Below are 14,726 nucleotides of genomic sequence, written 5' to 3'. Positions count from 1 at the left end.
GACTGTGGTGTGGGAGCAATTTAGGGAGAGGGCTGTGCAATCTGGTGAAAACTGTGAAGAACTACAGTTTAGGTAAGGGTGAGAGGCTGAGTGAGGCTCAGTGATGCTGAGGGTCTTGTCAGGCTGGAGCTCACTGTCTTTCAGAGCAGGTTTAGTGGGAGTCAGAGGAGGTGTGATGTTGAAATGAAATCTCCTGAGGTGCACTGTTCTCAGTCAAGACAACACAAGTCAGAGCAACGGCAGGAGGAGGCTACAGAGGAGCGGATGGAGGGGCTATCACAGGTCAGTCCAGGCACTGTAAGCAGGGAGGGTGCACACATGTTGAAATCATCTAGAACAAAGGCAGCAGTTGGGGTAGAAAGTACCATTGTCCTCAAAGGATATGATTGACAGAATATTTACTGAATGAGAAGGTGTGTTAGAGGATGCCTTTAGCATCCAGGGAGGAGAGGTTTCCAATCCTCTGCAAGGCATACAGCTCCTTACCAGTATGTCTGCTTCCATTCATATATACATTTTCATTTTATACATACATATTCATTTTATTTTTTGAATTAAAAAAATTCATTAGGGTATAGTGATTTACTATGTTGTGTTAGTTTCTGCTGTATAGCAAAGTGTATCAGTTGTACATATACACATATCCACTCTTTTAGATTCTTTTCCCATACAGATCATCAAAGAGAACTGAGTGGAGTTCCCTGTGATAAACTGCAGCTTCTTATTTGTTGGTGTTTTTCAGGTCTGTCCTGTTCTTTTGCCACCCCATGAACTGTAGCCCACCAGGCTCCTCTGTCCTTGAGATTTCCCAGGCACCAATATGGGGTTGCCATTTCTTTCTCCAGGGGATCTTCCTGACCCAGGGATCGAAACTGTCTCCCGCAGGTCTTTTGCACTGCAGGCAGATTCTTTACTGCTGAGCCACCAGGGAAGCCCAGGTTCCCATAATCATCTATTTCATACACGGTACAGTGGTGTGCATTTGTCAGTCTCAGTCTCCCAGTTCATCCCTCCCCCTACCCCTCACTTTCCTCCCCGGTAACCATGAGTTCGTTTTCTACATCTGTGACTCTATGTTTCCATTCACATTTAAACAGCTGGGAGAAGTGAATTTTGAAGTCTTTTTGGAGATCCAAAGAAATAAATGTTAAAGAGCTAAATGAGGAGTGTTTTGTTCTGGATATAAAAGTCACCACATCCTAAAATTATAAATAACAGAAAAGACTACTAATATAATTTTAGACAAACAACATACCAGAAACTCCGGGTGGTGTCTTAATGAATTTTCCATTAAAATGACCAATAACAGCTTCACACTTTTCTGTTGATTCCATCCTATTTATACATAAAAATAAGACATAAATAATCAAAGATATCTTAATTTTCATTTCGTTCTGTGCACATGAATACAATCTTACAGGTTTATTTGATACAAATGAAACCTAACAAAATGTGAGTGATAAGAAAAACTGCGTTTATTCTCTTTTAGTGTTGTTTGTGTGTTTCCATGGTAAAATGAAAACTTGATGACCAGATACCTTCAGAATCATAAAAGAAATAAATTATACCTTTAATCAAGCACACAAAATGTTTAATTTTTTTCTACTTGTTGAAATGATAATCAATACACAATAGCTTTACTAGTTATGATACTGAATCAAAAACAAAAATACCAGTTTAAACTACTAGTGTATTTAGTGCTGCTAGGACACTGCTCATTTTAGAGATGGTCTTTCCTTTTACTTATTCACAAAACGACAGACTCAAAAGTCATGAAATGAATTGGGGCTGAACAGAGGATGTGTCTTACAAGTTTTTCACTTTAGCTTCAAGTTTAAAATTAGTGAAGTCAATTATGTTCCTTCTTTGCCTTCTTGGCTTTAGAGGAAGAATTAAAGGATGGAGCCTGACAACTTATTCTACATCTGCAGAAACATTTCGGGGGAACTAAATAATTTTGATTTATTTTTCTTTAATGGAGGAAACACTGAATAATCTGTTCAAAATGCACTGTACTCCTGGACTACCCAGAATAGTTGCACTTTGATTTTAATGGGTGGTAATAGTGGTAATTAAAAAGCATTAGAATTTAACTGGGTTCCATCTTTGGATACAGAAACGAAAGTCCTTGATCTGCTTTCAGAAGAACACCCACAGAGGGCCGATTTTCAGATGGTGCTGGGCCTTTCACTGTTTCACCTGATCCTTTTAACCCATGAAGTGTACCATGGGTTCTGGCCTTGGTGACTTTCCACTTGTAGAATATTTTAGTTTTATTATAAAATCATCTGGTCTAACAGAAAGAACAATGGGTTGAAAGCCAGAAGAACCAAGTACTAGACCTTGCTTCATTGCTTGGCAACCCCATCACAATGTCCTTTCTTTAACTCAATTCTTTTTATATGTCAAAGTGTGAACAATGCTTGCTTTGTTGATCTCACAGGCCTGTGGTAGATATGACTGTCATCAAATGGGATAAAGTCAGCAATTTCCTCCCCCAAATCAAAGTCAATACTTTAAAACATGTAGACATTATTGGTTACTGCACAGAATTAATAGGGTGCTAAGCACTGTAAAATCAGTTTTTGTATGTGGGCTTTCAGATTTGAATTATGTCAAAATCAAAGGAAGCAAACTAACCACTGCACTGAAGCACCCTTTCTGGGGAGGAAGGGATAAAAGTAAGATGAAGGAAGGAGGATGCTTTAGATATGTGCAACATTTTACTTTTTAAAAGATAATTGGAAGCAAAAACTGAAAAGTGTTATAATGTGTGTGACAACTGGTGGTTAGGTGTCTGCTGTACTCTTCTCAATGTGTGAAATATTTCATTAAAAATCTAATTTACTGATTTTATTGATGATGAATCAAAGTTCTACCTAATGAGACAAAAATACCGATTTATTTATGAAATTTAGGAGCCTGCGGTTATTTTTTTAAGCAGTTTAGGCAACCTGATCGAATTAGTCAAAATATTAAGGAAACACACTTGCAAAACTATTGCTCATGTGATATCTCCTTACCCTAAGTCTCCAAATATTTAGGGTCCTCAGGTTCAAGAATCCCAGTGAGTTTCCAAAGAGCTGGGGGAGATGCAAATTATTTTTTGTGCATAATTTAAGTTCATGGTACAACTGGCTCCTATAACCCTGGCTTAAATTCTCTCTTCTTGCTCAATTTTTATTCTCCAGGAAATGTAGCAGAGCTATTGTTGACACGAAGATAGGGCAGTATGCTCACCTAGCAAAGCCAACACCACGACTTGTCCCACTGGAATCGCGTAGTATCCTTGTAGAAATCACTTGTCCAAATGGTTTCAGCATATTTTCAAGTTCTTGCTCATCCATGGACAGTGGCAAATTAGAAATATACAAGTTGGTAGGATCTTGTTCCTGTTGCTAAAATGGAACAGAGAATTATCTGTTAATTTCTAATACAAGGTGAGATATTTACATGAACACACTTTTACTTAGCCACTCTCTGAGTTCAGGTCCCTTCAAAGTACTAGCAAGTGAGACCACTTGCTATAGAACACCCAAGTCACCCTGGACACTCAACAACAGTGTCTGAAGCTTGGACAATCTGGGCAGGTCAGTCACGAGCCTACCAAACCATTCTTGGCAGGTTGGAAGTGGAAGTGCTGGCAGGCACTGCTAAGTTGGAGAGGATGCCCTCATGCAAGTACAAGTCTCAGCCATTTGCAGTGTTCTGCAAAATAACTAACCTTGACTCCACTACTATTTTTAGGAGCCCATTTCAGGCACACTATTGCACAGATGGTGGTTACTGCTAATAATTTAATCCAGAGACACATGATGGATTCTGGACTAAGTCATCCAAAATTCAGGGGTGGTTTGCCCAAATTCCCTTCTTTTGCTCTATGGTGGAGTCCTTACTACCTTGATCTGTGATCACCAAAGGAAAATAGAGGGCTCTTAAGTTAACAAAAATAAAAAACCTACAAAGCCATACAAAATGAAAGACTAGAGGCAGAGCAAATTTTAGAATCTGGATAAAGCTAAACTCAAGTGTAGAAGGGGGTAGGGCATTCTGGGAAATCTTTGCTATTCAAAGAGTGATCCAGGAGCCAGCTGTGATGGAATTACCTGCAAGCTTACTAGAAATGTAGGATCCCAGGTCCCATCTCAGACTGATGTTATCAGAAACTGCATTTTAACAAGATCTTCAGGAAGTACAAATGCATATGAAAGTCTAAGAAACAACAATTAGACCATTTCCCACTCACCCTTCCACTGCAGAAGTAAAATCAGCTGAAATCAAAGATAAGAACTGAGTTTTCTGAGAATCAGTAACTGCTACGTATAATTTTGCCTTTTTATACAGTTCATGGGGTTCTCACAGCAAGTATCTTGATTTACGAAGAGTTTGGTGTTAAATCATTAGGAAATAAGCTTACATGACAACTGGAGTATTTTCTGAGCAAATAAAAATTCACCATGGCAATTATGAGATTAGGATGGTCTTAACTTTAAAATAGGCTTTCCTTTGATATTATTAATCAACTGTATCTTTACATATTGAACTATGCAAGTTTATGATTTTAACAAGCACTACTGTGCCGTGCTCAGCCGCTTCAGATGTGTCTGACTCTTTGTGACCTATGGACTGTAGCCGCCAGGTTCCTCTGTCCATGGGATTCTCCAGGCAACATGAAGGTGGGTTGCTGTGCCCTCCTCCAGGGGATCTTCCCAACCCAGGAATTGAACCCATACCTCTGGCATGTTTCTGCACTGCAGGCAGGTTCTTTACCCAATGAGCCACCTGGGAAGCCCAACAAGCACTATTAGCAAAGTCATTAATTGATGTTTTAGTCTTAGGCCTCAGAAAAGTGCACTCGTCATATTTTAGATTTTCAAAATATATGTGAAGTACAGTACTTGAAAAATATATGTGAAGTATACAAATGTTTGGATTTGTACAAAGTTTCTACTATCAAATGTTATTCTGTCATTAATTAAAAATGAAATAAAACTTCTCCTTTTAGATAATCTGCAAGTAAAAGTGAGTACTGATCTTTCACACTATACCTAAGTTGTAAGACTTAAAACAGTAATCTGGTATCCCAGAAAAGGGTAAAACATCCTGGTAGTTCCAAGAATTAAAGTTACCACAGACTGAGAAACTATGGGCAAAAAGTACTCTCTGTGACCTCCTGGTTCTGACAGAAGGCAGCCTGCAACCCCCAGTCCCAAAGGAATGAGCAGAAGCTCCCAGCTTCTCGGAGGTGTGTCAGGCGCAGTTGGGTCCAATAAAAAAAATATCAAAAATTTTCAAATGTTCAATAGTAAGCCAAAAACTTAATCTCCTTAACCCTTGACAGACTAAATAAAAATGGCTACTAACCTTGCTTCTGGCTGAAATTAAAGTCATTGTGAAGTGAAGTGAAGTGAAGTTGCTCAGTCGTATCCGACTCTTTGCGACCCCATGCTGTAGCCTACCAGGCTCCTCCTCCATGAGATTCTCCAGGCAAGAATACTGGAGTGGGTTGCTATTTCCTTCTCCAGGGGATCTTCCCGACCCAGGGATCAAACCCAGGTCTTCTGCATTGGAGGCAGATGCTTTAACCTCTGAGCCAAAGTCATTGTGGTACCACTGATTACCTTACGCAGAGCAAAATCTCCCACTGACAATTACATAAAGTGTATCTTTAATATATAAAAATTGCAGAGTGATTTAATGCATAACAATAGATAAAAGGCTTCAAAATAAGGGGGAAAACAATATGTTCTTATGTATCAAATTTTTCAATTCTTTTGAGGTAGGCTAAGAGGTAAAATCTCCATTCCTTATTTCCACTTCACTCACTACCTCCTCAATTTCGCCCACTTAATTGCACAGCTTCTCAATTAGCTACCGCATGTCAGCTCTAATCTCCTAAGTCCCTGAAGCTTTCATGGAGCGCATAAGACTGTATTTGTTCCTGTGGAAATCTGGTCCTTAGCTGGCAAACACAGATGGGATCCTTTCTTTCTGAAGGTGCGTACTGAGGGGCCCTGTAACCTAACACAGTCCAATAACATTTACAGTGTATCCTGTACATTCCAGACCCTCTTACACAATAATTATGATGCCAGTCCCGTGTTCCAACAGTTTACAGTTGGAGCTGGGGAGATAGAAACACACGAAATGAATGCTGTAATGGAGACGCGTACAAATCCCAATGGGAGAACACACAGGGCAGCTTGTCTTTAGTAGGGAACACTTTTCAGGGAGCATGACATTGAGACCTGAGAAACATGCATAAGGCACGAGGCTGAAAACCAGACTGTAAAAAGCTATCCAAGGAGTTTGACTTTTTTGTCAGTCATTCCTGCTTAAACTTTTCCACTTAAGGAGTGCAGCAGCAAAGAGAATGACTATGTCTCGTGCAGTGTGTGGGCAATGGAGAAAGGAGCCTTGCTAAGGCTGCACAGTTTCCTTGAAGCCTTGTGCTTTATCTGGGGGGGGGGGGGGGTGGAGGAAGGTATGTGAATGTTGCAATCTACTCCCTAATTATCTGAATTTGTTTCAATATAGAACAATATTTCTGACCTAATACTTTGGAGTCATAATGATACTCCAGAGAGATAAGCCATATTTATTCTGTAATTTCAGGTACTCTGGTGGGTGAGGGGGTAGGACTAGGAAGGGGGAACCACAGCTAGAAAGCCATGCCCTAAAAAGTGGGAAGCTTCCTGAGGCACAGACGCAAGGGAGTGATGTGATCAAACCTATCTTATTAGAAAGGTTTCTGAATCATGCTTAGTCAGATTCAGAGAAGCTGGGAACTCCCTAATTAAGGAGCATTAAAACACTCCTGGGACAAAGATATGGCATCAGAAATGTTATGTAAGAAACATGTATCATAAACATCATGAGCTTTCCTTTTGGTTTACAATTATTAAAATCTAAATGATGAACATTTAAGACTGTTTAAGAATGTTCATAGAATTTGTCATCTGTGAAGTATTTTCAAAAGAACTAACAATGTAAGGTAACTAAGTGCTTTCTAAATCTGTGTTTTACTGGCTATGATTAAAATATCAATTATTATTAAATATTAAATATGAATATTTAATATTATTAAATATGATTATTAAATTATTAAAATATTATTCTTTAAAATGCTGATTCAACTTGAAAGTTTACCAATGAGGAAAAAAATAATTAAAAGCGCTAAATCAGAATCCAGAAATTGAGCTCCCAACCCACTCTAAGATAGGTAGATAAGGTAGACTAAATATAGGTAGGTATTTCCTATGATTTTAATGCATTTGTTTTCAATAGCAAAAGGTCAGTCAATTAGCTCTTTTCATTGGAATGACCTCCAGGGCTAATGTTATTTATCTTTCTTTTCAAACGGTCAACTTCTTCTGCATACAGTTTTACTAAAAAAATAAAAAAACAAAAATGAGAAGCAATTCCAACCTGGCAGCAATGGCCACAAAAATATCTAATCACCAAAAAAGGGTCCCTGTGTTCTAATCATGATACATTCATAGTAAACAGAACATACAGTACTTGTAGTAAGGGGAGTGGTTCTTGAATAAGGGCAATATTGCGCCTTTAAATCAGGGACAACTGTAATTCTGTTTTATGACATGCAATGCTATGTCTGAAAAAACAATTACTCTGTAAATTATGGGTGGTCAGACATAAAAATGCGGCCAATAGGCCTCTTTATATCCCAAGGCGTGGAAAGGGTTCAATGGCTTCTCTAACAAGTAGAAAACTAGATCCCACATTGGCCATGAGAGGGATAAATGGCTACTAATGTTCACTTGAGTAGAAAAGTAGGGCTCAGAGGTCCCACGTGGTGTAAAGCACTCAGTCATCATCTGAAAGAAATTAACAAAAACCTCCCTGTGCGTGTGGAATGGTTCCTAAAATGCAAGAAAGGGACTTGGCAGGAAGACCAGACATCTGTTTTCTCTTGTACTGAATAGGTTCACCAACCAGCAGATAGCTGCTTACGGGCATGTGAATGCAAACTGCTTGAAGCATGGTAGACCTCTGTGTGGAAGGGCGATTAAATTCCTGCTTCTTTGACTGCCTATTTACTGAAAAAAATTGCAAGCATACCACTAGGCAAATAACATGGAATGATGTGCTGACCCCCAGCAGGTCGGAAGAGGTACTGCTGAAAGGCCCACAGGAATCACTCTATTAACCAATGTTGATTTGAGTTTCTTATCTTTTTAGCTCGTTGTCTGGGGTTTCTTTCTTCTTTTCATAGATTCTGAGTCTTTTATTTTGAAAAACGCACACATTTGAAACAAATGCCCAGTGTAACATAAGTGGGAATGACCTTGAGCCTTTTGGAAAACCTTCTGGTAAATTTCATCAGGGTACTCAATGGACAGAGCTCAATAAATATAATTTTTAAATGGTCCATTCTTATCGCTCCGTATCTGCCCAAGCTGGGAAGTTTTTCTCATGCTTAATTGGCTTCTTTGGTCATCAACAAAACAAACATTTAATATCTACCATATGCCAAGTACCAAGCAAGGCACTGAAATTAATAAAACAATCACTGTTGTCCAAGGCTCTCCATTTGTAGTTTTATAATTCAGTTTTGAATATTTGTGGAGTCCTTTTTCAACTCAAGTAGCCAAAATGTCAAACAATATTATATCCCCCCTCACCTACTAGAATGTCCCTGAATTTTTTTGATTATGCAAAAGGGCAAGCCTTTAATATGTGGCAATGTGAATTTTCAAAAACTTTACAGTATCCAGATTAATTAAAGGAAGTGGACAGTGACAGGTCTCTTATCACCCAAACATAGGAGCCAGGCTTAAACTTCTACAAATTGTCTCCACAAAAAGGTACAAGTCAGATAATCCTGTATCCAGACGGCATAAAGGGGCCAAGTTAACTCCACATACTCACATCCATGGTTCTACGGCATGGAACAATGGACCCTCTACCATTTAAAATACCTTTTGTAACTTTAATGATATAATAAAAAAGAAATCAGGTCCAGGAAACTCAGTCATTCTATAGACCTGAAGAAATTCACGATGTGCAGGATGTTGGCACACTGCCAGTGTCTCTGAACCTCTGCACTGTTCATTCCCCGCAGATGATGGAGGAAGGGATCATTTTTCCTAGCCAATTTACAGTCCCAAGCTGCCTAAGGAGGTCTTTGAACAGTGCTCATTATCAGTCCACGGGAAAGCTGGCATTCAAAGCGCACTGTTGACACGAGACATACAGTGCCAATCTATACCCACTCTGGTTCTGACTAAATGCATTGTAAAAACTCCTTCAAACAGCATATAGTTAATACACTATGCTACTCAGGATCACTGGTACTGAAAAGATGCCTAGGTTCGTGCTCATGAGGCCTCTCTAAATAAGGCCTCTGCATTAGCCCTAGTAGATTGTTAAAATAGGCCTCTTTCTAACTTTGTTTCAGCAGAAGTCACCAAAAAAAAAAAAAAAAAACAACCCCAAAAAATGGGTGTCAGGCACACCCACATGCCTGAGTGAGAAACCAGACCTCCTAAACAGAGTCTGCATAGGAACTGGCTGAAGCCTGGTTTTGGATGCTCTGCTGACCACCCACCTCCTGTCTGCTCGGGACAGACTGAGGAGGCTGGGAATGAACACGCAGGTGGAGAGAACCACTGATGTGTTCTATGACGTGTTCCATGCTCCCACCAACTGGGCTTCTTCCTGCACCCTCCCTTCCCCGCCCACCACCAGCCAAGCAAGAAGGGCTTCAAGAGACCCCTCACGAGGCCTGGTCTGTGTGTCCTCTGGAGCTTGGTGGATACAATGGATCAATGTCTGGCTTAAGCCTGAGGAATCTAAAAGGCAAAAGGCTGACTGAAGGGGCCTATAAGTGTGATTGGGAGGTAACTAGTTTCCCACAGACAGCTGGCAGCCAGATCAATGTGGGCCACACAAGACGGAGCTGGCGCAGGGTTGTGTTAGATCCACCCAGGAAGGCTGTCCTGAAGGACAAGAAGTCCAAGAAGAAAAGGATTGAAGGCTGACCCTTAGATTCTCAGGAGCTGAGGACACTTCTTCTCTAGGGTGAAGGAACCACAGGGGAGAGAGCAGAGCATTCTACTAGGGAAAGCATCAGTTTTCTGTCTGCCCAGAGAAATCAACACCACATCACATAACTGTCAGGTCAAGAAGCTTTCCCATCCTTCACCACTGTTCCAACCTGGGACGGGTAAGAAACCACAGCTAGCTATGGAAGAGTGGGAAAAACACACATTTGGAAAATAGGAAAGAACGAACCATGTTCCCATCCCAGGACAAGCTTACTAGTTAGAGCAGACCAGAGCTGGGGGGAAGGCAGAAGTTTTAGTATTATACGGCACACAAAATTTTGCCAAATAAACAGGACTGGACGGGCATCACACACTTAGCGTTTAAATGTGTTGTTGAAAAATCAGACATTCAGTATCAAAATGTTAACCATGTGTTACACATCTGTGTGTTTGTAGACACATAATAATAGATGGTTGTACTGGGATGTATTAATAATATTTCACATTTTTTCAAGTAAGAAAAAAAGCATTAATGCATTATCATTAATCACAGCCTCCAATTTCCTAAAATGTCACTAAATACATGTCTTACAAATCTGTGTGTGTGTATGGGTGTGTTTGGAAACATGTAAAAGATTGTTATTGGGATGTAAACTTACAAAATATCACCTCTTGATCACCAAACTATCAATGTGTGGTTTTCAGCAGACAACTGCTTTGTAAGCTGTGATTTCTTTTAGCACCAGCAACATCCAAGACGCACATCCCTTTTGCTGACTCTCAGAACTGAGTTTTCAAAACCTTTACACAATTCTGAGATTTTATTAACCATATTTGGAATATAACTTGAGACTTCCCCCTTAAACCTCTTATTTAAAATACTATATTGAGGTTGGTGTAAATACATAAAGGAATGGCTGAAAATGTATTTAAAGACAATTATATTCCCTGAAGTTTGTACATGAAAAAAATCAAGGGGCATTCTAAAGAAAAAAATTAACCAAAAAGGCATGAAATGAAAGAAGCAGCTGAAGGGACTTTTCAAAATAATGAGAGTTGCCAGAAAAGTCATGGGATCTGCCCTAGATTTCATCCACGAGAGGAAGAAACAGGAGCTTCACAGAGTAGAGGAAATGGACAGAATAGAGGGAAAAATACAGTTCTTTTCTGATCGTGCCTTCAAAGTCCTGCTTAGAAAACATATGGTTACCCACGGTTTACAGATACATATTAAACATTCTGTAAACCATAAACAACACAAGTATTGCATATTACAGTTAAACATACTAAAGCCTCATAATCACCATCTTTCAACAATACCACAAGAAGGTGCTCTATATTATGGACAAATAATTTAAAAATCAGGGTGCCCTTACTCTAGAGAAGATGTGTTCTTAGTATTTACAGTTTATTTTAGTTTCTTACTCTGGACTTTATCTTACCCTAAAGGTCTAAAAATATTATAAGTCAAGGATAACTTTAGAAAGGTGATCAAAGTGTTAGTCACTCAGCTGTGTCCGACTCTTTGTGACCCCATGGACTGTAGCCCACCAGCCTCCTCCGTCCATGGGGTTTCCCAGCCAAGAATACTGGAGTGAGTAGCCATTCCCTTCTCCAGGGAATCCTCCTGACCCAGGGATTGAACCTGGGTCTCCCACATTGCCGGCAGATTTTTTACCATCTGAGCCATCAGGGAAGCCCCTTTCATCAACTCCTGAAATCTTTATTCATGTTGATTCTTTTAGTTAAGGGAAATCGCTATTCTGGTAGCTGCGTATTTGTCCTTCAACCGCTTTAAGGGCTTAGCAAGTAACTTATTTCACCCAGGGTTCTTTAACTTTCATAAATCTCCTTCCCTTATGGAAATGTGAATGCTCCTCAGGGAAAGATCACAAGCTACTCTTCAGAAGAAGAAGAGGACAGCACAAAATTACTTTGTACTTCAAGAAACTGGATAATATAAAAGTATTGATCTTTTGAAAAGAGTAAGTACACTAGGTATGATAAAACCCAAGTTTACATTCAGGCAATAAAACCTGGAGCACAAACACCACTTCTATGGTAAGAGTTCATTGAAACTGTAGAATTATTAATTTCATTAATAATCAATGTCTAAAAATGTCTCTTTTATACAGAGGAAATATTATTTGTAGCTGACACTGCATTACAACGACTAGTATATCTGTACAAGTCTACATATGTGATAAAGTATATTATTCTTTCAGAACATGACATTCTGAAGTACTTCTAAAATGTATTAATTCCTTAAACATTGAAAATTTTAAATTATTTTAAAAAATAAAGTACAGAGCTTTAGTCCACAAGTACCCAATTACCTGAGAAAATCTGATGCTATTTCTCCATTTACTTACGGGGTTACATAATCTGCTATGTAAAATTTTATACAGTTGTAAACTTCTTTTTCACACATAAAATTATGAGGAATTGTCTTTGGCAAAATAGCTGCTACTGAGGATGTGAAGGCAAGGGGCAAATGTCCCCAGGTAACTGTGACTCGCTGGGATGGAAGGAGAACTTGCATGGTGACAGGAAAAGCCATGTGCCCAGATTCAGAACCAAAGCCAGAGACCGGAGGAATAAGCACCAGACCTCAACTCACCTTTGCCATTTGAGCTTGAACCCCACTTGCCTTCAGGGCAGACACAGCCTTCTGAGCTGCTGCAGGACTGTCAAAGTCAACAAAACCATAACCTGAAATGCAAAACACAATTAGTATTTAAGCTGTTATTTTATGATTATGTAAAGAGGGAAAGGATGACTCCATTTGGTCTCTGAGGCAGGCAACAAAAATCAAAGCCCTGACGTTCTGACAGTCCCAAGCTTTATAGCTGCACTGCAATGTCCTCCCCAGGCTGTCCGTCCCGCCTCTCTGGGCTCGGTAAGTTTCCCTTCAAAGTTTAAAAAAAAAGGAAAAAAGAGAAACCAGTTTATTTCCTTTTCCAGATCTTTTTCTCAAGTGTCTGTACTTGCTGGAGTGAGGCAGGGGATTGGGGAGGAAGACATCCAAGTTATCAATCAAGATTAAAAAAAAAAATGGGCCGGGGGAATCAACTTCAGGAAAAAAGTAGCATTTTTAATAATTTGGTAAGAAAGATGGAGCTATCCTACAGAGCTTACAAATATTTGTTTATTCTGTAAATTGCATTTTTGAAATAAATTCAGTACAACCATTGGATACTCCAAATATAAAATAATCTACATATTAGAACTTGTTTAAAAATATTACTTATCTAAAATACAGCTCACAATCTCTTCAAAATAAATAAAGGGCAGGGGGGAAATGGCTCCAGAAACCCAAAAGAGCTGTTTTCACGTTCCTGGCCTTAAGTCTAAAAACAAAACATAATAAAACAAACAAATAAACAACATCCTAAGAGAGGCCCTGGTTCAAAGCTTATTTATCCATAGCTTTTCAAACATTTTAAACAAGCTGGTCAGCTATTTTCCCTGGCTATAACAAATCAAAAGCAGGAAATAAGAGGAAAGAGGGGTCAGGTTGAGGGTAGGGCTGCTACAAAGTCATATGGATGGTACCTAGTGAAAACTAACAGCAACCAGTAAAAGAGGAAAACAATACAAAGAGCAGGCGTTACAGAGCGCATGAGCAACAGTTCCATGAACCTCACCAATCCCATAAGCATCACTGTATTAAATCAGGCAATCACTAATGTGCCACTATGATAAGTCTTAAATTACTAAGAAAAGGTTCAACTTATTTAAAAGCACATCAGTGAAATGATCAGGGTTCCAGGCAAAAATATCAACAGAGATCTACTTGGGACTCAAACCTATTATCAAATTAATGTTAAATGAGTAAGAATATTTTGAAAAAGGAAAGTCTTGTCTGGAAGTTACACAGAAGAGGGGCCAGGCCTATCATTTATTTATAGATATTATAAAGCTACAGTAATTTAGACAGGAAGGAACTAGGGTCAAAATATACACATCAACACGACAAAACAGAAACTTCAGAAGTAGTTCAAAGAGTGTGCAGTGTTAGCAACAAAAATATTGGCCTGATAAAAAATTAGTGAACTAGACTATGAATTACAGAAATAGGTATTTTAGAGAGACGAGTATCAAAGCTAAAACAAATAGCAGCTTCTTTCTATTACTTGGAACTGTGATGGAATAAGGCTTGATTTTGACAGTGAGTAGAGAAATACCCAGGTTGGAAGGAAAAGAGGAGGCTGACCCAGGTAAAAACAGAGAATGCTCCTCAACAGCCAGGTTAGAAATTAGGTTAAATATACTTCATATTTTTTTAGAAATCTGTTATTAACGCTAATATGCAACCTATTATGAAGATGCATGTGGGCACACACATTCTCACTCTCTCACGCTCATACATATTTTATTACCAAGCAGAACTTAAGCAGGTCATAAACGGACACCCAACTACATTGAAATGATGTAATATCTGATGGATGTTTAAGAGTCCTTCTTTAATTTTATTGTTATCAATAAATTACAGTAAGATGAAGATCCCAAGTTTGATGTTAATGTAGCTGAAGTTTCTACTCAAGTACTGTGTTAGTATTATTTTATCTGTTATTTCCTTATTAGGAAAAATCCATAATGGCTGCATCTTAGCTAACTGTTTACATTCTTTTCTGGCCTTGCCCAATGCCACTACACAGCTGTTTCATAAATATTTGCTTAAAACAAATATAACATGCTTATGCATGCAACCGT

At 38.9% G+C, this 14,726-nt stretch overlaps 1 protein-coding gene across 9 annotated transcripts in view; it reads right to left on the bottom strand.

Annotated features, from left to right (window-relative positions):
* The window catches only part of RBMS1 (RNA binding motif single stranded interacting protein 1), a 220,137-nt gene that overhangs the window by 26,136 nt on the left and 179,275 nt on the right, over positions 1-14,726 (bottom strand). For all 9 annotated transcript variants that reach the window (XM_019971894.2, XM_019971895.2, XM_070767538.1 and 6 more), the window contains exons 4-6: positions 12,631-12,722; positions 3,241-3,398; positions 1,256-1,335 (exon numbers count right to left, since the gene is read on the bottom strand). In XM_019971894.2, the coding sequence (XP_019827453.1) occupies positions 1,256-1,335; positions 3,241-3,398; positions 12,631-12,722 (330 nt within the window). The remainder of the gene's footprint in view (positions 1-1,255; positions 1,336-3,240; positions 3,399-12,630; positions 12,723-14,726) is intronic.

This window comes from Bos indicus, chromosome 2, assembly GCF_029378745.1.
Source record: "Bos indicus isolate NIAB-ARS_2022 breed Sahiwal x Tharparkar chromosome 2, NIAB-ARS_B.indTharparkar_mat_pri_1.0, whole genome shotgun sequence".
Taxonomy (NCBI): Eukaryota; Metazoa; Chordata; class Mammalia; order Artiodactyla; family Bovidae; genus Bos; species Bos indicus.
Note: the sequence above shows the minus strand (reverse complement) of the source record. Positions and strands in the feature narration are given on the sequence as shown.